The 21,952-nt window shown below is 41.6% G+C and overlaps 1 protein-coding gene across 1 annotated transcript in view; it reads left to right on the forward strand.

Annotated features, from left to right (window-relative positions):
• Ptgfrn (prostaglandin F2 receptor inhibitor) overlaps positions 1-21,686 on the forward strand; it is a 65,704-nt gene extending 44,018 nt beyond the window's left edge. The window contains exons 8-10 of the mRNA XM_010631300.2: positions 12,210-12,314; positions 16,585-16,890; positions 18,339-21,686. Coding sequence (XP_010629602.1) covers positions 12,210-12,314; positions 16,585-16,890; positions 18,339-18,505 — 578 coding nt within the window. The 3' untranslated portion in view covers positions 18,506-21,686. The remainder of the gene's footprint in view (positions 1-12,209; positions 12,315-16,584; positions 16,891-18,338) is intronic.
• The last annotated feature ends 266 nt before the right edge of the window (positions 21,687-21,952 follow it).

Genomic DNA, 21,952 nt, shown 5'->3' on the forward strand with positions numbered 1-21,952 from the left:
TTGGTACTGGGGATTGAACTCGGGTCCTTGCGCTTGCAAGGCAGGCCACCGAACCACTGAGCTAAATCCCCGACCCTAAATCTCCATTCTTATTTAGAGTATTATTGTTAAAGATTATCATTTGTGACTTTAATACTAAAAGTTTTCACTAAGTCTACACTAGGTTCCAATTAGAAATTTCTTAATATGTAAATCCATACTCATCTCTAAAAATGTTGCCATTAATCAAATTATTATAACAAACGCAAGATGTTTGTTGAATTGAATTATTTGCCTTTGTTTAGGCTGTAATAAAATATGTTTTCTATAATATTTTTAACCTTTTATGGTGAAATAATCCTTTAGCATCTCTTAATTTCTAAATTGATAAAGCATAAATATTGATTGAAGCCCTTAGATTTAGAGTAGATAAAGCATGGACCTCTTTTATGATGTATATATTTGCTTTTTTAAAGTAGCAGCTATACTGAGATATGACTTACATACCATTAAAATTCACCCATTTAAAATGTACAATTCAGTAGTTTTTAATGTATTTACAGAGTTGAATGACCCCAAAAGGAAACCCCATTTCCTTTAGTATTCGCTCCCATGTCCTTACCCCCTGACCTTGGCAATCACTGATCTACTTTGTATCGCTGCAGATTTTCCTCTCCCAACCATTTCACTGAATCGAATCACATAGTATGTGGTCTTTGTACCTGGCTTCTTTCACTTAGGCATGATGGTTTCAAAGCTTATCTATGTTGTAGCATGTATCAGCACTTTGTTCCTTTTTATGGCTAATTTTCCACTGTGTGGATATACTCTATTTTGCTATTCCTCTGTTGATGCATTTAAATTATTCCACTTTTTATGAATAGTGCTGCCATAAACATTATTATTTGAAAATAATTTCTAATTATAATTTGAAAATAATTGTCATCTTTGTACTTTCTTAATGATATTCCTTGAAATACCAAAGTTTTTAATTTTGTGGGTTTTTTTTTCAGCTTTAATTGAGTTTATTGGTACATTTTAGGGATACAGTACAGTTACATTCATCATTGGGATCTTGTACCTCTACATGATAGGTCTTGATTCTCATTTTTTCCCCTTAACCTCTGCCCTCCCTTCAGCCCCTCCTCCCCTCCCCATCTACACTTTATTTTCATCTTTTCATTCTCTCACAATTTTTTATTTTCCCTTTTTACTCTTCCCCTACCCATCCCACTCTCCCTACACCTTTAGCTCCTTTCTTCCCATTTCTAAATGTCAGTAATCTTATTAGAATCTTATGCATTGTTGCAGATTATTCACACCAGGGAAACTATTTGGTATTTACACATGTGTGACTTATTTATTTCACTTAGGAGTATATCTTCAATATGTATCCATTTTCCTATGAATGAATCTATTTTCTCGTTCTTTATGGCTGAGTAATATTCCATTTTATAGAAAAACCACAACTTCTTTATCCAGTTTCCAACGGATGGGCAAATAGGCTGTTTCCAAGATTTAGCTATTACAAACTGTGCCGCTATAAACATGGGTGCACATACTTCTCTGTGATATGATTCTTTTAGTTCTCTTGGAAAGATACCCAACAGAGGGATGGCTGGGTCAAATGGAACCTCCAGTCCAAGCTCTTTGAGGTATCTCCATATTGATTTCCATAGTGGTTGCACTAGTCTGCACTCCCACCAACAATGGAGGAGGGTTCCTTTCTCCCCACAACCCCGCCAACATTTGTTATTGTGTGATTTCTTGATAGCAGCCATTCTTTGTGGGGTGAGGTGGAATCTCAGTGTTGTTTTCATCTGCATCTCTCGAATGACCAGTGATGTGGAACATTTTTTCATATATTTTCTTGCTGCTTTTACTTCTTTGTATGAGAAATGTCTGTTCATTTCGGATGCCCATTTTTGGATCGGGTCTTTATATTTGGGGGGACTGATTGTTTTGAGTTCTTTATATATCCTTGATAATAGTCCTTTGTCTGAGGTACAGCTGGTAAAAATTTTTTCCCACATTGTAGATTGTCTCTTAGTTCTGCTAATGGTTTCTTTTGAAGTACAGAAGCTTTTTAGTAAGATGAGATCCCAGTTGTTGATTCTTTCTGCTAGTTCCCGTGCTACTGAGGATTTGTTCATAAAGTCTTTTCCTATACCAATGTCTTCCAGAGTTCTGCCTAACTTACTTTCCAGCAAGTTTAATGTTTCTGTTTTAATATTTAGATCTTTAATCCATTTGGATTTTAATTTAGTGCATGGCGAAAGATAAGGGTCTAATTTTAATCTGTGACAGGTTGATATCCAGTTTTTCCAACACCATTTATTAAAGAGGCTATCTTTCCTCCACTGAGGATGGTGAGCTCCTTTGTCGAAGATGAGGTAGCTGAGTACATCTGCATTTGTTTTTGTGTCTTCCAGTCTGTTCCATTGATCCTCAGGCCTATTTCTTTGCCAGTACCATGCTGATTTTATCACAGTGGCTTTGTAGTATAGTTTCAAATTGGGAATTGTTACACCTGGTGCCATGTGACTGTTGCCTATAATGGCTTTTGCTATTCTAGGTCTCTTGTGGTTCCAAATGAATTTTTGGATTCTTTTTTCTAGTTCTGTGAAATATAGTGTTGGAATTTCAATTGGCATTGCATTGAATGTATATAGCAGTTTCGGTAGTATGGCCATTTTCACTATGTTGATTCTTCCTACCCAGGAGCAGGGGATATCTTTCCATTTTTTTATATCCTCTTCGATTTCTTTTTTCAGAGTGCTGTAGTTTTCAGTGTAGAGATCTTTTGTTTCTTTTGTTAGATTGATTCCTAGATACTTCATTTTTTTGGATGCTATTGTAAAAGGAATTTTTTCCCTTATTTCTCTTTCTGTCTGTCTGTTATTTGTGTATAGAAAGGCTATTGATTTTTGGGTATTCACCTTGTATCCAGATACTTTACTGAATCTGTCAATTAAGTCTAGAAGTTTTTTGGTGGAGTTTTTTGGATCTTCAATGTAGAGTATCATATCATCAGCAAATAATGATAGTTTAACTTCTTCCTTTCCTATCTTTATTGCTTTAATTTCTTTCTCTTGTCTAATTGCTGTGGCTAATGTTTCCAGAACTATATTGAAGAGAAGTGGCGATAGTGGGCATCCTTGTCTTGTTCCTGATTTTAACATGAAGGTTTTCAGTTTTTGGCCATTCAATATGATGTTGGCTGATGGTTTTTCATAAATAGCCTTTATTAAATTGAGGTATAGACCATCTATTCCAATTTTTTGCAGGGTTTTTATCATGAATGGGTGTTGAATTTTATCAAATGCTTTTTCTGCATCTATTGAGAGGATCATATGGTTTTTGTCCTTGACTTTGTTAATATAATGTATTACATTCACTGACTTTCGTATGTTGAACCACCCTTGCATCTCTGGAATAAATCCGACTTGGTCATGATGGATGATCTTCTTAATAATCCTCTGTATTCTGTTTGCTAGTATCTTATTAAGGATTTTTGCATCTATATTCATTAAGGAGATTGGTCTGTAGTTCTCCTTTTTGGTTGTATCTTTCTCTGGTTTGGGAATCAGAGTGATACTTGCTTCCAGGAATGAATTTGGAAGTATAGCTTCTCTTTCAATTTCATTGAAAAGTTTGAAGAGTAATGGTAGTAGTTCTTCTCTAAATGTCTTGTAAAATTCAGCAGTGAATCCATCAGGGCCTGGGCTTTTCTTTGTTGGTAAGTTTTTAATTACATTTTCAATTTCACTGATTGTGATTGGGGTGTTTAAAATGTTTTTATCTTCTTCGTTCAACTTTGGTAATTCATAAGTATCTAGAAATCTGTCCATTTCTTCTGTGTTTTCCATTTTATTAGAGTACAGGTTCTCAAAGTAGGTGTTCATGATCCTCTGGATTTCTTTCGGATCTGTTGTGACTTCGCCTTTTTCATTCCTAATTGCATGGATCTGAGCCTTTTCTTTCCTTTTTTTGATAAGATTAGCTAAGGGTTTGTCAATTTTATTTATTCTTTCAAAAAACCAGCTCTTTGTTTCATTTATTTTTTGTATCGTTTTCTTAATTTCAATTGCATTGATTTCTGCTCGGATCTTTATAATTTCCTCTCTTGTTCGAGCTTTGGGTTTTTCTTGCTCTTGTTTTTCTAGGAGTCTAAGTTTCATCGTTAAGTTGTTTATTTGAGCCCGCTCTGTTTTCCTAGTGTGGGCATTCAATGTTATGAATTTTCCACGTAGAACTGCTTTCATTGTGTCCCAAAGATTCCTGTATGTTGTATTGGCATTCTCATTTATTTGTAAAAACTGTCTAATTTCTTCTTTAATTTCCTCTGTAATCCATTGATTGTTTAGGAGAGTGTTGTTCAGTTTCCATGTGCTTGTGAAGTTTCTATAGTTTCTTGTGCTATTGATGTCTAGTTTGATTGCACTATGATCTGATAATAAACAGGGGATGACTTCAATTTTTTTGCATTTATTTAGACCTGTTTTGTGAGCCAGTATGTGGTCTATTTTGGAGAATGATCCATGTGCAGCCGAAAAGAATGTATATTCTGGTTTTTGGGGGTGGAATACTCTATAAACATCTATTAAGTCCATGTGTTCCAAAGCTTGGTTCAGTTCTATTATTTCATTGTTGATTTTCTGCCTAGTAGATCTGTCAATTTGTGATAGTGGGGTATTTAAATCCCCCACTACAATTGTATTAGTGCTTATTTGGTTTTTCATGTTACTTAATATTTGTTTTATATAGTTGGGGGCATTTATATTTGGTGCATATATGTTTATGATTGTCAGCTCTTCCTCTTGAATTGTTCCCTTTACAAGGATGTAGTGTCCTTCTTTGTCTCTCTTAATGAGTTTTGGTTTGAAATTTACTTTATCTGAGAATAAGATTGCTACCCCTGCTTTTTTCTGGACTCCTGACGCATGGAGAATTGTTTTCCATCCTTTCACTTTCAGTCTATGGACTTCCTTTTGCACTAGGTGTGTTTCTTGTATACAACATATTGTTGGATTTTGCTTCTTAATCCATTCTGCCAATCTGTTTCTCTTGATTGGTGAATTGAGGCCATTAACATTGATGGTTACAACTGATATATTTTGACTTATTCTTGTCATGTTTTTGTCCATTTGTTGACTCTTTTTACTTTTTCTCCCATCTCCTTTTAGTTTCTTGCCTTGCCTATTTGATTTGGTCTGTTGGGCCTCATGTTATTGTGAATTTCGTTGTCCTTTTCTAGGATATTGTTTAGAATTCCTTGCAGTGCTGGTTTGGTGTTCATGAAATTTCTCAGGTGCTCTTTGTCGTGGAAGTATTTTATTTCCCCATCTATTTTGAAAGAGAGTTTTGCAGGATACAAAAGTCTAGGTTGGAGATTCTTTTCTTTTAGGACTTGGAATACCTCACTCCAGGCTCTCCTTGACCTAAGGGTTTGTGTTGAAAAGTCTGCTGTGATTCTAATGGGCTTCCCTTTGCATGTGATTTGTTTCTTTTCTCTTACTGCTTGTAGTATTTTGTTTTTCTGTTGGATTTCTGGAATCTTGATTATTATATGTCTAGGTGTAGATTTTTTTTGATCGTGGCTAGTTGGGGTTCTATATGCCTCACTTATCTGTATGTCTAATTCTTCCCTTCTGTTTGGGAAGTTTTCTGTCATTAATTCTGTGAAGAGCTTTTTTATATCATTTGTGTTTTCTCCTGTTTTTTCATGAATTCCTATCAGTCTTATGTTATTTTTCTTTGTATCGTCTAGGAGTTGTTGGATTGATTTCTCATGATCCCTTACTGTTTTTAATAGACCTCTTTTTTCACGGTCACTGACTGCTATCCTATCTTCTATATCTGAAATTCTATCTTCGCAATCTTTTATTCTGTTTCGTACACTTTCAATAGAGTTTTTAATCTCCTGGATATCTGTTTGAATCTGTTTTATGGATTCCATTTCTTTCCTCTGTTGGGCATTCATTGTTTCCATGTCTTTCTTATGCTGAGTCTTCATGGCTTCTATCACAGTCTTGAGCTCATCTATTTTTTTCTCAGTTTCTGCTCTAGAGTCTCGAATCATGACTTCTATTTTGCTCATCATCTCTCTGGCTAGCTGGGAAATTATTTCTGATTTGAATTTTTCTAGAGCCTGATTGATCAATTTTGTTACCTCCTGTGCTATGGGTCCAGGGAGTCCTGTTGGTTCACTATCAGACTTTTCATCCTCATTTGTCCTACTATTTGCTATTGGTGAACTGGATATTTGTTTTTGTGTCTTGCTTAAGTGTTTTCTCATTTTTATTTTTATTGTTGGGTTGTCCTTCTTTAATTTCTGGGTATTACTTAAATCTTCCTAATATAGTTGCGTTTTAGCTTTTGAGTTTCTAATGACTCATAGACATTCTCGTTTTCATAATATCAGAGAAAACAACTCTTTAAATCAATCACCACTCTTTGTCCCAATTGATACATTCAGCAGCCCAATAGGATCAGGCACAGCTTGCCAACTGACCACTTATGGTAGTCATTAATGTATCACCTTTAACTCATGTGAATTAGATTAATTTCAAGAAGCAGCTCATAGTATGTTTGCAGTGAATATTCTTTTCAATATGGCATCTTTACCATTTAGGATGGGGGGTTAGACTTAGAACGAGAGGATTAGATAAGTGAAAGAATTAGAGCAGGTTTGAAGTAAATCCAGAGGTTGTAGAATTACCTTACTATCTTTACAAAGCTATTAACTTCAGGGAGGATAGAGAGAGTGCAGGAATAAGGACAAGAATATATCCCCTTAACAATAACAGGCGCTTGCCTTCCCTTGAAGGTACAGAGCCATGAGTGAGGTAAAATGACTGGAGAAAAGAACATAAAGAGAAACCCCTCCTAAAAACAAAAAATAATAAAAGAAGAAGTCTGAGTTAGGGCAGGAGCCGGAATAAAAGGGGAGATGAGGGACAATATGGTGGAGTAAGAGACTGAGTTGGAGAGAGAGGACAGAAAAAAGAAAGAAATTTTAGGGTGGAATGAGGAAAAGAAAAGAGAGAGAGAAAAAAAAAAGAATTTGAAGGGCCTCTTTCAGACTGTCTCTGTTCTCATATTATACCACATGTACAGCCATATGCAGAACCGAATCCCCTGGTCTTAGCTAGCCAATGGCAGTTCCCCACGACTGAGACTGAACACAGTCTGCAAGGCCTAACTTGAGTTCCCCTACCCTCAGGGTTGAACTCCACTCAGTTCTATTACAGGTTTCCCCTGCCCTTTCTTTAAAAATGTTCAAAGTTGGGAGCTCAGAAAACTACCCTTCATGAGAACCTATGCCTCTGCAGAGTTGGTCTAAGGACTGGCCCAATCAGGAGGTTTGAGAATGGGGGGGGGTCATGGGGGTGTTTCAAGGGCGCCTGCGCGGCTACCTTCCTTACTGGGTCTGTTGTCGTGCAGTCCAGGAGGCCGCGCAACCGCCGGGTGATCTCAGGCAGGCAGGCAGCTGAAGAGACCCCCTCCGGGGTCTTTGGGTCCTTGCTGGGTCTGTTGTCGCACGGTCCGGGAGCCAAAGTTTTTAATTTTGATGAAATCTTATTTATGTTTTTTTTTCTTTTTTGTTGGTTATATCTTTGGTGTCACATTTAAGAAATCACTGCATGATTCAAGACAATGAAGACTTATACCAATGTTTTCTTCTAGGAATTTTATAGTTTAGCTCTTGTGTTTACATCAATGAATCTACTTTGAGTTAATGTCTGTAATATGAAGAAGAGGGCCCACTTTTTTTTTTCACAAAGATACCCATTTGTTAAAAAGTCAGTGCTCTCTCTATTGGCTTATCACCTATGAAAAAATCATTTAATCCTAAATGTACAGGCTTATTTCTAGACTCTCAATTCTATTTCGGTATTCTGTATTTCTGTCTTATACCAGTATCACATTGTTTGAATATTGTGATTTTTAAATCAATAATTATGAGTCTTCCAACTTTGTTATTCTCAAGATTGTTTTGGCTATTCTGAACCCCTTGTGTTTTCATAAGACTTTTAGGATTAGTCTGTTAGCTTTTGTAATAAAAAATAGCTGGCACTTTTGGTAGAGGATGTAATGAGTCTGTAGAACAGTTTGGTAGTGTTGCCACTTAATAGTATTGTCTGCCAGTCCGTAAACATTAAATACCTTTCCTTTATGTAAGTCTCCTTTCATTTCTTTCACTGGTATTTGTTTTCAGTGTACAAATCTTGAACTTTTGTTAAATCCATCCTAATATTTAATGGTTTTGATGTTGTTAATGTACTTTCTTTTTTGCCATACTGGGAATTGAACCCAAGGCGTTACACATGTGAGCAAAGTGCTCTACCACTCGGCTGTATCCTCAGGACCTGTCTTTCTGTCTTACCTGTCTACCATCTATCTGTCTATCTGTGAATGGGAAAGAATCTCACTAAGTTGCCTTGGAGGCCTTGAATCTGCAATCCTCCTGCCTGAGGCTACTGAGGAACTGGGATTACAGGTGTGAGCCATGATTTTTGTCTCAGTTTCTTAATTTACTTTTCAGCTTGTTTGCTCCAGTTGTATAGAAACACACTGATTCTTCTATATATTGATCTTGTTAAACCTTGCTGAACTCATTTATTAGTCTAGTAGTTTTTGATGGGTTCCTAACTACTAATTCTTTTCTTTATAGATTTTAAAATACAGAATCATGCTATCTATGAATAGAAATAGTTTAAAACTTTTTCCTCCCAAAGCTGAATACCTTTTATTTTATTTTCTTGCCTAATTTCCCTGGCTAGAACCTCCAGCACAGTGTTGAGTAAGAAGTAGCACAAGTGGACATCTTTGGCATATTTCTGATTTTAGGGGGAAAGCATTCAGTTTTTCACCATTAAAGATCATGTTAACTGGATTTTTTCATAGATGCTGATTATCAGATTGAGGAAGTTTTCTTCCATTCCTAGTTTGTTGAGTGTTTTATCTTGGAAAGACGTTGAGTGTTGTCAAATGCTTTTTCTGTGTCTGGTGAGATGCAATGATTATATTGTTTTTATTCTGTATTTGTGTATCTGTTTTGCTCTCTGTAGGAGGCAGTTCCATCTTGTTTTACATTTGTTATTTGATCTTTCTTTTAAACTGTTATGTGGAAGAGAGGAGATATAAAATCTTTTATATGTATTTCAGGGTGAGGCTGAGATATTGAATCTATTTCTCAATTCTTTAAATTTCAACAAAACAGACAAAATCACCATAGCTTCCAGATTGAAGAGACCACCTGAGGTTTTTATTTTATTTAATCCATGGAGTTGTCTTGGCCAGTTCACATTTTAATTAGTAAAGGCTGCCTTCCAATTCAGCATCCAGCTCAATGCTCTGGCCCTGACCAGGCCCCCGCAAACATTGATTTGACACTGAGGAGTCTTCTCTTCCTAGAAATCAGTGGTGCTCCTTAAGCCACACAACAAAAAGGTCTTTCCAGCACCCACCTCCCTGTTCTCTGATCTGAGGGCATTGGACTCTTGTTACTGAAGACTGCTTTTCCCATGGGAACTTACTGAATCATGACTCTAACTGCTTCAAGTGTCATGGGGAAAATAGGATTTAGATTTGATGGTGTGGGCTTTAGCTTTTTAAAAGAATAATAATAAATTTTTTCTCCTAAAAATGGAAAATTTGAAAATAGACCTAAATAGTAGAAAAAAGGAAAGCAGAATCACCCATAATCCTACCAAATGGAGACTAATCTGAGTTGGTCGTCTTCACAGAGTTTTCCCCTTATGTTTTCTTCGCGACGTTGAGATCAAGCTGCATATATAACTTTATGGCCAGCTTTCACTCTCCCTTCATTGTTATAAACAAACATATTTACTGCTACAATAAATTCTAGGTAAATACTAGCTTTACGAACAATATATAGTAGAATTTCCTTAACCATTACTCTATTGATGGACATGCAGATGGTCTGTAATTTTTGCTTTCAAAAAAATACTGCTATTAACAGCCTTTTTCTAGGACCAAGGTTAAAACATGGTTTGCGTCAATGTTTGTATTTAAAAGCTAAGTGGTTCCTGTACTCTCTGTAGTCTAGGAATCAGGGGACCCCTAGTGACTCTGGTTGTTTGCTTAAAATCTGTGTGCCTTAGCCTGTCATCTGTGAAGTTAACCAGACAAATCCCCTCACAAAAACAGCATTACCACAGAAATTGACCATAATGAAAATATTTCTAAGCTCAGGATAATAACCCATATTAACAGTGAGCTGTTGATTTCATTAGAAGGAAATCTGCTACTGTGAATAGCTCACCACAATGGAAGCCTTCTTCCCCAGGCCTGGTCTGCTTTGTGAGCTGTAGCACAAACCTCCTCTTGATTCCCACAGCCATGACACGTAGGGGAAATGAGAACTTTAACTTCTGACCTCAAAGGTATTTGGGGTTTTCTTTGGAAATAAAAAGAAAATATGACATTTTTTTAAATGTAGGTAAGTTTTTTCTTTGCATTCTGAAATTCAAAAAATAGAAACATAATCCATTATGAGGTCTTCTTAATGCTTTGTCATTTTGTGTTCTCTTCTAAGGGCTCTAAGCATTTTTAAGAAAGCCCTTTAGTATACCTATTATCAGGAAATTTCTAATCTGAGAAAACAATATAAAATCCCCATTGTTCATTCACTCTGGTGGCCACTATCTTGAATTTACCGATAGCCACTTTGGCATAAAGTACCCCAGTTATCACCACAGAGCCAGCTCAGAGCATTAGCCTAATCCTGTGTCTCCTCACTGATACAGGCAGAGCTAGTCCAGGGTGACAGGAATCTGAAGGCCGGCCTACATGACTGAGGTGAGGAGATGATGCCCAGGAGTAGATCCAGGCTCCTGAGGTGGCCATTTTGTCACCATCTCTGTCCCTCTGGAGTTAAATGCTTGGCTGCTCTGTAGTCAGTCTAAACCTTCAGCAGTTCCCACCAGGGCTGCCTGCCCCCAAGTACTCCATATTCCAAAGCCAGTCTTCACCTTTCTCCCCAGAAAGCACAAATTAGTTCTGTGTTTAGTATTAAGAAACAGCCTAGTGAATTTGTCTTATTAATCATCAAGTTGAAATAAAAATTTAGCCATTTCAATTAATTGATTCACTGGATGATATGACCTTTTACATTTTCATGGTCATTTCTTTGATTCTTAAAAAACAACAACAACAACAACAAAAATGCCTTGACATATTTTTTCCTTTCTGGTAACCTGAACAAGAAAATGATAACACCTGTATTCTTAACTTCTAGAGTTTTTGATTCAGCACCCAAAGCTGTATTTCCTTCCCAGGAACCCAAGGGGGAATACCATAGCACTGATGTTCTGGAACCTTCTTTCACATTTACCTGTTCCTAGGTTTTAGGAGTTGGGATGATAAGGTGAATGTTGCGCTGTTTGCTTGGCATAAGTCTCTGAAATGCTCTTACCTAATGGATGTATAGACTAGTTAAAAAGTAATAAATATACCTAGTGCTTTCATGTGGGTAGGCAAAACAAATCCTGTCTGGATAGAGGTTGTATGTTTGTTTTACTAGACATTGTAAGAACAGTTTTCAGTTTTTAGTAAAGTTGACTAAAAAGAACAGAATTCCCATATATTCCAAGCTTCCTCAACTTGTGCAAGGAATAATTCCTTTAAAAGGAATAATATCCAGGTTGCCCGGTTCCCCTGGCAGACTGGAGAGTGACTTCAAGTGTTACTACCATACTTTGTAGAAACATCATCACTGTCAGTGTTTCTCATTCAACACTAGATTTCAGCCTTTAAACAGTGGGATCCCTGGCCCTAAGCACCCAGCACAACACAATGAGGCCACTTTTCTCCATTGGGACCAGAACCATCTGTAGTGATTCAGACCTTGTTTTTCTGGCTTCCAATCTATCCTGGCCTAGAGATAACCATACAGACCCAGAAATAATCTAGGCTGTAATTGGGGCAGGAGGTGGGAGTGGTCTTCATAAAGGTAAAGGGAAAAAAGCCAGAAGCAGAAGTAACTCTTTAGGAAGAGATCTGTTTTGGTTTAATCTTAATCGGGAGTTTTTAAAGATAAGCCCGAAGCATGTATCTCTCTGAATAGAAAAACGGCAGTCTTAGAACACGGACTCTATGGGTTTCTAAAACAGTTCCCAGAAAACCAAATTTAGATGCCATTACAATGTCAAAGAATGGAAATTGAACAAGTGAATAACGAGACTGGTATCACTTTCTTCCAGGTCCCATATTTAACGCCTCTGTACACTCAGACACACCATCGGTCGTCCGGGGAGATCTGATCAAATTGGTCTGTAACATCACTGTTGAAGGAGCCCTGGACCCAGGTAGCTCTCTCCGTTCTTTCCTTTCCCCCCTATTTTGGAAACTGTTTCTCATTTCACCACCCCTTAGTCCTTGGCTTGCTGCTGCCTTGGTTGAATGGTTCCCTGTATGTGTTGCATGATTTAGAAACATGTCCAGATATTTAAATTTCAGTTGCCAGGGCATTCAGTGGTTCCCCTCCAGGGTTAATTTGAAACCTTCTGGTAGGACTTACTCCCTCCCTCTGGCTTTCATTCATTTACTCATTCAGATATTACTGAGCTCCTTCAATGTTTAAGTTCTGCTATAAAGGCTGGGAATGGAGGAGTAAACAAGATTCTAACCTGTCCTCATGGAGTTTGCAACCTAGTTAAGGACACAGGCAAGAAGACAGCAATTAACCCTATGAGGAAATGCAGTACAGAGTAAGGGAGTTTTAGCAAGTGACCATGGGGTGCAACTGTAGAATTTTTAGGAAATCTTTTCTTTCCAGAAAATATTAATATTACCAACAGCATGCCTAAGAGTTGTGGGGCGATCCATCTCACACCTTTCCTGCTTGGCCCCATTCGGTGATGAGGTGATGTCCCTTTATTGCTCTTGATCCTTAAGGCCTGAAAGAACGTTCACTACACTTAGCATGCTCTGTTGTTTAGCAGCTGTGCACCCACCTCTGCCTTTTCCCAAAGACCCCATGAAAGAACCTGACTCACTAAAGGCTGCCCTTTTCTCCTCTGCTCACTTTGACTCTGGACTCTGTCCTACCCCACCCCAACCCAAGCAGAACCACGGCTTCATACAGACCTGTGCCTTGAAAAGGAAAAATTGTGCAGGGTTTCCACGTTTCTGGGTGAAGACTGCTGAAAGTGTGGCCGGTGTATGGCAGGGAAGGAGGGGGATACGAAACAGGTTTCCTTTGGAAAGAAGGGGTGGGTACCTATGCCAAGGGAGGTGACCCAGAGTGAGTACCCAGGGTTGCAAGGCACTGGGCCTTGCTGGCATCCATGAGGAGATGCCTGGAACAAGTGCAGGCAGCCACTGACCAAGGCGGCCTCCGCAGGTGCATGTCTGGCTCCAGCAGGACTTCCATTGGATGGTTCAGATGGAGACGAGTTTGGGTTTTCTGTGAAGGACCCAGTAGGAAATATTTTTGGTTCTGTGGGCCAGATGGTCTCTGAAGCAGCTCCTCAATTCTGTGGCCATAACAGGAAAACAGCTGTAGATAACAATGTAAACAAATAGGCATGGCTGTGTTCCAGTGGAGCTCTGTTTACCCAAGTGGGTGTGGGCTGGATTTGACCTGCAGTGGGTAGGTTACTGACGGGCACCAGCATTAGCTGTCTTAGGGACGCTGAATGTGACTGAGCCTTAGAGGTAGGAAAAAGGAGATTGGGGGAGATGTAGGAAAAAAAGAAAGAATCCCATGAAACTGGTGGAGTTGGTTACCTCTTTTCATGGGGACAAGGAACGAGGAACGAGGAAAATAGGTGAGTGGCCACTGCTGTACTGAAATGTGGGAGATTGAAGATACAAAGGCAGCATCCAGAAGTGGAAACGAAAGTAAAAGTAGAAAAGATTGCCAGGGAAAGGGGAGAGATCCTTCTTAAAAGTTAGAATAATGGTCCGAATAGTTTCTCTGGTGTGAATAAACTATAATAGTACATAAGATCCTGATGATATAATGGACAATGTGAAATAGGAAGAAAGGGGCTAAAGGTGTAGGGAAAGTGGGAAGGGTAGGGGAAAGGTAATAAGGGAAAAGAAAAAAATATGAGAAAATGAAAAAATGGAAATAAATGTTTGTAAAGGGGAGGGGAGGAGAGGTGAAGGGAGGGCAGGGACAAGGGGAAAACCAAGACCTGTCATGTAAAGGTACAAGATCCCAATAATGAATGTAACTGTACTGTATACCTGAAATGTACCAATAAACTCAATGAGGAGAAAAAACAAGTTAGAATAATGGAATGCCATTTTTACCCTTATATCTCATTTATGATGTGTACAAAAATAAACCCATTGAATACAGTTTCTCAGTAAATTACTGGGTCACCAGTTGTGCCCTTAGTGTAAAAACGTTTTTCTCCAGTGTAATTGCTAAAGCTATGGGGAGCTGATAATCTTGCAGATCGTAATTTTCCAGAACTTTGCACACTTGGACTGTGTGGGTGGAAGATTCTGAATAATTAAATACACATTGTAATTTAGTTTTTCCTCACACATCCTGCGGACTGTGAGGAAATTCTCTTTTGGAGAGTTGCATGGGTGGGCCAAGGGCTAAGGTGCCCCTGTGCCAAGGTATGCGGCAGAGCACGGGTCGTGCCGTGAGTCAGCTTCTCCAGAAGCAGAGCCCACAGTGACCCACGCATGGGGTGCTCTCTGGGGAGTCCCACGAGGGAGTGGAAGAGAAAGTCAGGCAGAGTTAAGGATGCAGAACAAGACTCCCTCCACGGGACTTTCGGGACACGAGTGTTTCCAGAACATTGCTCACCTTACACCAGAGAAGCAGCTCTTCTCTCCCTACAAAGGCAGTTACTGTCCAGAGCAGGAGGGGCCGAGGAAGGCATGTGTTTCATAACCCGCACAATGCATGTCCGGGATAGGGATTCTGTCGGCTGAGGCCAGTCCTTGGAGAAGGTTACAGAGAGAGAGCTGCAGCAGCCAACACCGTAGCAGGGAGTGGGGATTCACAGGGCACTAGTGGTATCTACTACAGGTAGTGGAGCCCTTCCCATGAGCAGTGTCTGTTTGTAGGACCAGGTATGGAACTGTAGGTGATGAGTTCGTGGTGATCAATTTTTATTGAGCATTGGTGCTGTCCTAAGCATTTTTGTAAATACAGTAAATTTAGCCATGGATGCGGTTATTTTCATTTTATAGACAGGGAAACTAAGCTGCAGTGAACTTAAGTGACTCACCCGTGTCATCTGGCTTGTGATTGCTGGTGCTGGGATCTAACCCATGTAGCCCACCCCAGAAGGCACAGTGGGGGATCAGAGGGTAGAGTCTGGGTGCAAATACTAGAAGTACAGTTTTGCCTTTTTGCCTTCCGTAAGCACCAAGCACCGCAGGTGACCTAGAGTTTCCACTGAAAACATGAGCACCTGTAGGCATGAGGAGGTTGCAGGTACTCGTGTCACCCCTCAGAGCTGGCCTTCTGCAGAACATGAGGGGCCAAATTTTATGCTCAGGGTCCGCAGTGGGTTGGTAGGGATAAAAGGGAGATTAGTGTCTATATTTTTAAGAGTGAGCAGAAAAGGAATCATCATTGAGATAATTTTGTAGAAATGTCTGCTTTTAGTTGAACTTACAATCTTTTTTAATATTTAAGCACTGGAACATTTATTTGCCTTATAATATGCTTTTCAAAGTTACTGTTGCTTTTTTACGAAATGAAGAAACGTAAGTTTATGTGTAAACTGCATTGTACACACGCACACATACATACAGGTTGTCAGTTTCAGGTGAAACATGTTTGTGGCTCATGGTCCTCTCTTTGCCCTCTGGAGAAAGCTGAAAGCAGACACAGCTGATATCAGCTGGTACCAATGAGGAGATGAAATCGGGGACTTAGGATGTGTGCTCGTCTTCCACCTACTATGACAGTTACCACTGTGCCAAAGTCTTCTTTCTCCTATGCCCATGTGAATTTATTTGAGGCTGTTAGACCCTTAATTTTGCAGAGTGCTTCATGATCCAGCAGTCCTCGCCGGGACTGGGAAGCTTATGTTCCGTTTTCTCAGGTTGGCATTTTTTTTTTCTTCTTGTTTTGAACTTAAGCATTTCTGCAAGGAAAAAAAGCGCACACACACACACAGTGAACAATAAAAAATCTAAATTGTTTACAACCTTAAATTTTGTACAGTTCATTTTATGTACATTTGGTTTCTTACAACTCCGATGTCTCTCTGGTCTCGGGTTCTTCTGCCTGAAACGTTGAAGAACCGGGCTACCCTCTGGAGACAGAGTGTGCGATGTCACCGCCTGCCAGCTTTATGTCGGTGTTGTCTGCAGAAGCACTTCGCCCTGACCCTCCTTCCTGTGACTCCTCGGGCTGGGTGGTACAGTAGAGCATTTAAGAGGCTGAACCCTGAAGCCAGACTTTCTGGGTTAAGTTGTGCAACCCTGAACAGAGTGGCATCCCCAGAGGTGGATGTGGTAGCTCCTTTATCACAGGGCTGCTGTGCAAATGCACATAGACCAGGGCAAGCCTGCACTACATATGTTACATGCGTGGTGGCTATGTGTATCTCTTGCTCATTGCATTGACTCAGGGCCTGGCTTGGTAATTCACAGATAACATGGCCTTCGATGTGACTTGGTTTGCGGTGCACTCCTTTGGTTTGGACAAGGCCCCTGCTCTCCTGTCCTCCTTGGATCGGAAGGGGATCGTGACCACGGGGCAGAGGGACTGGAAGAGCAACCTCAGCCTGGAGCGTGTGAGTGGGCTGGAATTTCTGCTGCAAGTCCATGGTTCCGAGGACCAGGACTTTGGCAACTATTATTGTGCCGTGACTCCATGGGTGAAGTCCCCAACAGGTTCCTGGCAGAAGGAGGCGGAGATCCTCTCCAAGCCCATCTTTGTAACTGTGAAGATGGACGGTAAGCTGGCCGCACAGATCCTCTGGGTGTTTCAGGGATGTCTCCTCCTCTGTGCTGTGTAGCAGCTGCTGTAGCCCGGCTTCCATGGTTTGGGTTCTATGCCACCGCACACCCAACTTGCTTTCTCAGTCGGGCTGGCCTGGGCAGGACTCAGGGACAGCCAGCAGCCCACGCTCATTCCCAACTCTGTTGTTCTGTGTTGGGCATCAGTGGAAAGTGGTTTTCAAGACTTCACTAGGAAGATTTTTAAGGCTTTGGCTCTTCTATAAATTCCGTAGAAATCTACTTTGCTATGTCCTGAGTAAATCTGCTCTGCTGTGTCCAGGGGGCGGCAGAGAACAGAATCAAAAGAGTTTATTCAGGTCTCCGGGAGAAGCCATAATAAGTGCCGGCTGCTTTTACCCCCCTGTTTACCAGCAGAGTGGGGACTCCATTGAGCCCCCAAATTGGGAGGTTGACTCCCAGTTTTTCTGGTCCAAGGACAACCCAACTAAATGGTCAGACCTCTGTCCCCTGCACATCAGAGGTCAGAACACTTGATCTTTGGCTCATAAGAAACATGGCTCCCTTACAGAAAGCTACAGAACATAAATGACAACTGGGATAATTGCACAGAGAGAATGAAAGTCGGGGTGCCTCCAGGGATCACTTAGGAGTATTTCCCTAGTGATAGGCCAGTTTGGGATGATGGCCCCGAGAACCCCAGCTTTTCCACAGATTTGTTAGCCTTTCCATTGGTCTCCTCTCTTTCCAAATGGGACAATAATGTCTCAGCGGGCTGTTGTAAGAATTGAACCTTACTAAATGAAAGGAACCTGGCTCAGTGGTACCCAGCCTAGGAGCGAGGTCCTCGGGGAAGGGAAGATGGGCTTCAGGAGTAGCAGCTAAGCAATGTTTGTACATTTTTGAAATTTCCATCAGCTATAGCGTGTTTGCATCTTGGAAATTCCTTGCTTGAAGTTACTGTATATGAAAACCCAGATTTACCAAACAAGAAGGGGAGTGATTATTCACTTTGCTAGATAATTTACTATAGTGTTGCTTTAAATAGCTCCCTTAGTACACTTCAGTTATTTGATGCATAGAATTGATTTATGCAGAGTTTTTTTAAGGGTGCATCTGCTGCTGAATGTGCAGTGCCCTTATACTGACTTTTCAAAATCAGTCTCCTGCCAAAACCCTAAAAAGCAAGTTGACATTCAAAGGCATCAACTGAAATCTTTTTTCTGCTCCCCATCCCGCAGAACTCTACGGGGAGACATTTGCTCATTTTGCCAGTAGCTGGGGTGCTCCTGTCCGCAGTACTGTGCTAGGTGCTGGGCAGTGCAGGGTGCAGGATTTGTGAGACCTGAGTCCCCCAGGGAGATGCTGACCCCGGGGTGAGGGAAGAAACAGTCCCCAGACACCTCATTTCAGCGCTGACGCCTGCCCTGTTCTCTCCCTCCCAGTGCTGAACGCCTTCAAGTACCCGCTGCTGATCGGCGTGGCTCTGTCCACGGTCATCGGGCTCCTGTCCTGCCTCATTGGATACTGCAGCTCACACTGGTGCTGCAGGAAGGAGGTGCAGGAGACGCGGCGGGAGCGCCGGCGGCTCATGTCGATGGAGATGGACTAGGCAGCACCAGGGAGGGACGCTCTGGGACAGCGGGGGTGAGAAGAGGACAGCAATATTTTAAAACGAAGTGTGTTACACTAAAACCAGTCCTCTCTAATCTCAGGTGGGACTCGGCGCTCACTCTTTTCTGCATGTCAAGTTCTGAGCGCGGACATGTTTACCAGCACACAGCTCTTCATCCCGCGGCACTTTCTCTGATGTAACAATCGAGTGCGTGTTTTCCCGACTGCAGCTTCTTAACGGTCTAATTTTTTTCTCCTACTGGCTTATAGATCCTCTGATTTGTGTGTGTTGATCACTTGTGAGGGCTTGCGGTGAGGAAGGGGTAATGGCGTTCAGAGTTCTTTCTCTCGGGTGAGACTGTGCCCGCCCGCAGCAGGGGTGACGTGGGGACGGCTGCTGTGACTACCCCGGCCAAGAGGTGACACGGAGCTGTGCCAAAGGCCAGCTTGTCATTTATGCTACCCTACCCACCCCGTTCCCGGGGGTCTAGACTACACTTAAAATCTAAACTCGGAGTAACTTCTCATTGAGCCCAGGTGCATTTTATTTTTTCTTCTCTGCCTCTCCGTTTCTTCTGCATCTGTTTTCTGCAAGCGTGCTGATAGGGCAGCCCTGGAGTCCGGAATATGGCTTTCCACCAAGCACCTTATCTTGACACCTTCGCCTTAAGAATGACCGTGAAGACAGATACACAACCACCTCTGTCCAGGGCAGTTAGAAGCTCTAGGAAGGGGAGGGGTTGGAGACCAGGAAAGGAGCAGACGTTCTCTCCAGTGGATCAGGACCACTGAGCCTCAGGGGTGCCATGAGACCAGGACAGGGATCTAGGAGGTGAGGGTTACGCAGCCCGAGCCAGGCGGTCGGGGAAGATGGGGCAAAGCTGGGCTGAAGAAGCCCCTCTGTCCCCTCCTCCTGGCTTCATGAGAGGCAAAGGTGTTGGCCACCAAGGGACTTGCAGGGGACCCTCAGATATGCCGTGTCCTTCACGTGCCACTTGGGTTCCTTCATGTGAAGGCAAATTGCTGCTTGCAAGATTGACTGACTTCAAGGACTCAGAAATTGCCTGGAGGAATCGTGTATTTTCCATGACCTTTTCAGTCCTTCAGGTCTTTTTAAAATCCTCTGCAGTGGGTGAGTGAGAGGGTGTACTTTGTGGTGTGTTTGCTTTCCTATTAGGAAACCCAGCAATTTGCTGTCGCGTGGAAAGCCTGTAAAGTAGGGTTGAGAGCAGTCACTTTGCCTGACTGCTCCCGTCAGAAGCAGAGGAGCAGACTGAGGAGATCGTCCAGGTCCCAGGCTCGTTCTGCTTTAGCAGCGCCCCTCCACACCCCAGCTCCTTGAGCTGTCACATCCCCACTGCACTGGCCTTCCAGAAGCATCCCGGTAGGGATTTTTGAGGCTCCCCAGGACTCATGCCCTAATTGCAATCCTCTGTGCTTTTATCCTGGCTCTAAAGGATCTAACACTGCTCTCTGTCTTCCAAAGGAGAAAATGATTTGTTTGTTTTGAGCAATAAGGTAACACAAAACGATAGCCATTCACATACGGCTCTTTGTCACCATGGGCCCCGATGAGCCGAGCTCCTCCCTGCTCTCCCTCTCCTCTCCTTCCCTCTCTCTGCTGCCTATGACTGGGTCTGCACTTAGCACTCAGCCGATCCAGAGGCAGATTTCTTTCTACCCAGTTTTCCCTTTTTATTTTGCCCACTGTGGGGACCATTCCTGTAGTCGAAGCTTAGATTCTGTGCTGATGGTTGCAGAAGAGCTAGGTTCCAGGCCACAAGTCTGGTGGGAAAACAGGCAGCAGCTCTGCCCAACTCCAGTGAGAGACTGGAGGAAAAAGAGACCGTGATGGCACTAGATTTGGGTCTTCTCTGCGTGTTGTTTCCCAAGTGTGCTGTTTCAGAGGGGGTGGGACACATATGATTGTATAAACAGGAGTTAGAGCAGCAGCTGCTGTTATCAGTAGCAGCCAGTGCCCTTGAACTCTTACAGTTACTAAAAGAAGATCGAAGATTGTTATAGCACAGGTGCTTCTTAGCTTTGGACAGAAGGAGGTGGATCACACCAGATACTTGGTGGTGGTAAAAGGATCGTGTGGTCACACGTTGTACCTTTTCCTTTCAAATGGATGGTGCGGTTCAAGGCTGAGTTGTTAAAGCACTGACACCCACACATCTCTGCTCTGTCCATCGGGCCAGCCGATCCTCAAGTCACCTGGGGGCAGGGCGCGGGGGCAGAAATCCCAGGACATTGCACCAAGGGACATAAACTTGCTTGGGATGTGTGTCTGTCTTAAAATGTGAGATATGCTCTTGTACCAAATAGGGCTTCCCACAAAGTGCTCTTCTGGGAGAGGCTGCTGCCAGCAGCAGCCCTGGGCGTGAGTGAAGGAGGGACTGAGGCAGGCCTCATATGGATGAAATTGCACTTCTTGACTAAAAGAAACTATGGAAGGTTGGATGTTTTCCTAATCACAGAGGTGTATCCAGAAAGAGCCTAAGCTATGTTCAGATAGACGCCTCAAAATTACTTTAGATTGTTTACTTTATGATGTTTACATACACGTTTCACTTTTTAAAAAAAGAAAATAAAAGAAAAATGCAAACTCTGGCTTTTTAAAAACTTTTCAAATTTTTCACGGGACAATGGAACTCTGACTCACCAGCTGGATTCAATCTTAATTTCAAGGTGTACTTATGTGTGTGTTCCCCGCCTCCTAGCCATGTGGCTCCCTCCTGCCCAGATCTTTGTCTCTTTCCCGGTGGCTCTCGCCTCTTCCTTTGCAGACTGCCTGCAGCCATGATTTTGTCACTGACTTCTGTGAGCCAAAGACTGAGCCTTTTTGGCAGGAACAATAAGCAATACTACACAACTTGCTACTTTCAGAAACTTTTTTTTTTTTGTTTAGCTTCACCGATGACAACAGAGGAAGAAGGGAACTGGGATTTGGGTAAGTTCTCCTCCACTGTTCGACCACATTCTCAGTGATGAATATATGTGCAGATCACTAGGAGAACAGGCTGACTTTCTTCTTTTAGTGTGGCACATAAGGATCTGCAAAGTGTTCCGTAGACAAAGAAAAGGTCTTATGTATTTTTGTCCATATCCAATGTTATATGAACTAATTGTATTGTTTTATACTGTGACCACAGATATTATGCAATGCACCATTTGTTTTTTATTTCATTAAAGGAAGTTTAATTTAAATTGTAGTTGTGTGAGGAACTTGATATGGGCCTGTTTCCCTTCCATCTCTCCATTGTAAGGGATTGTACACGAATCCCAGTTGTAGCCTTAGTGCTTTCTGATCTCACTGAACTCTATAAAAGTGTTGTAGACTTTCACTAATGATAAAAGAAGAAATGGATTCTGTGGGGTCCATGTTGAGGATCCCATTAAGTGGACAGGTGAGGCCTAGGACCATGTCACTGTGGATGGTCTC

Source organism: Fukomys damarensis, unplaced genomic scaffold (assembly GCF_012274545.1).
Source record: "Fukomys damarensis isolate Sample0158 unplaced genomic scaffold, DMR_v1.0_HiC HiC_scaffold_33, whole genome shotgun sequence".
Classification (NCBI taxonomy): domain Eukaryota; kingdom Metazoa; phylum Chordata; class Mammalia; order Rodentia; family Bathyergidae; genus Fukomys; species Fukomys damarensis.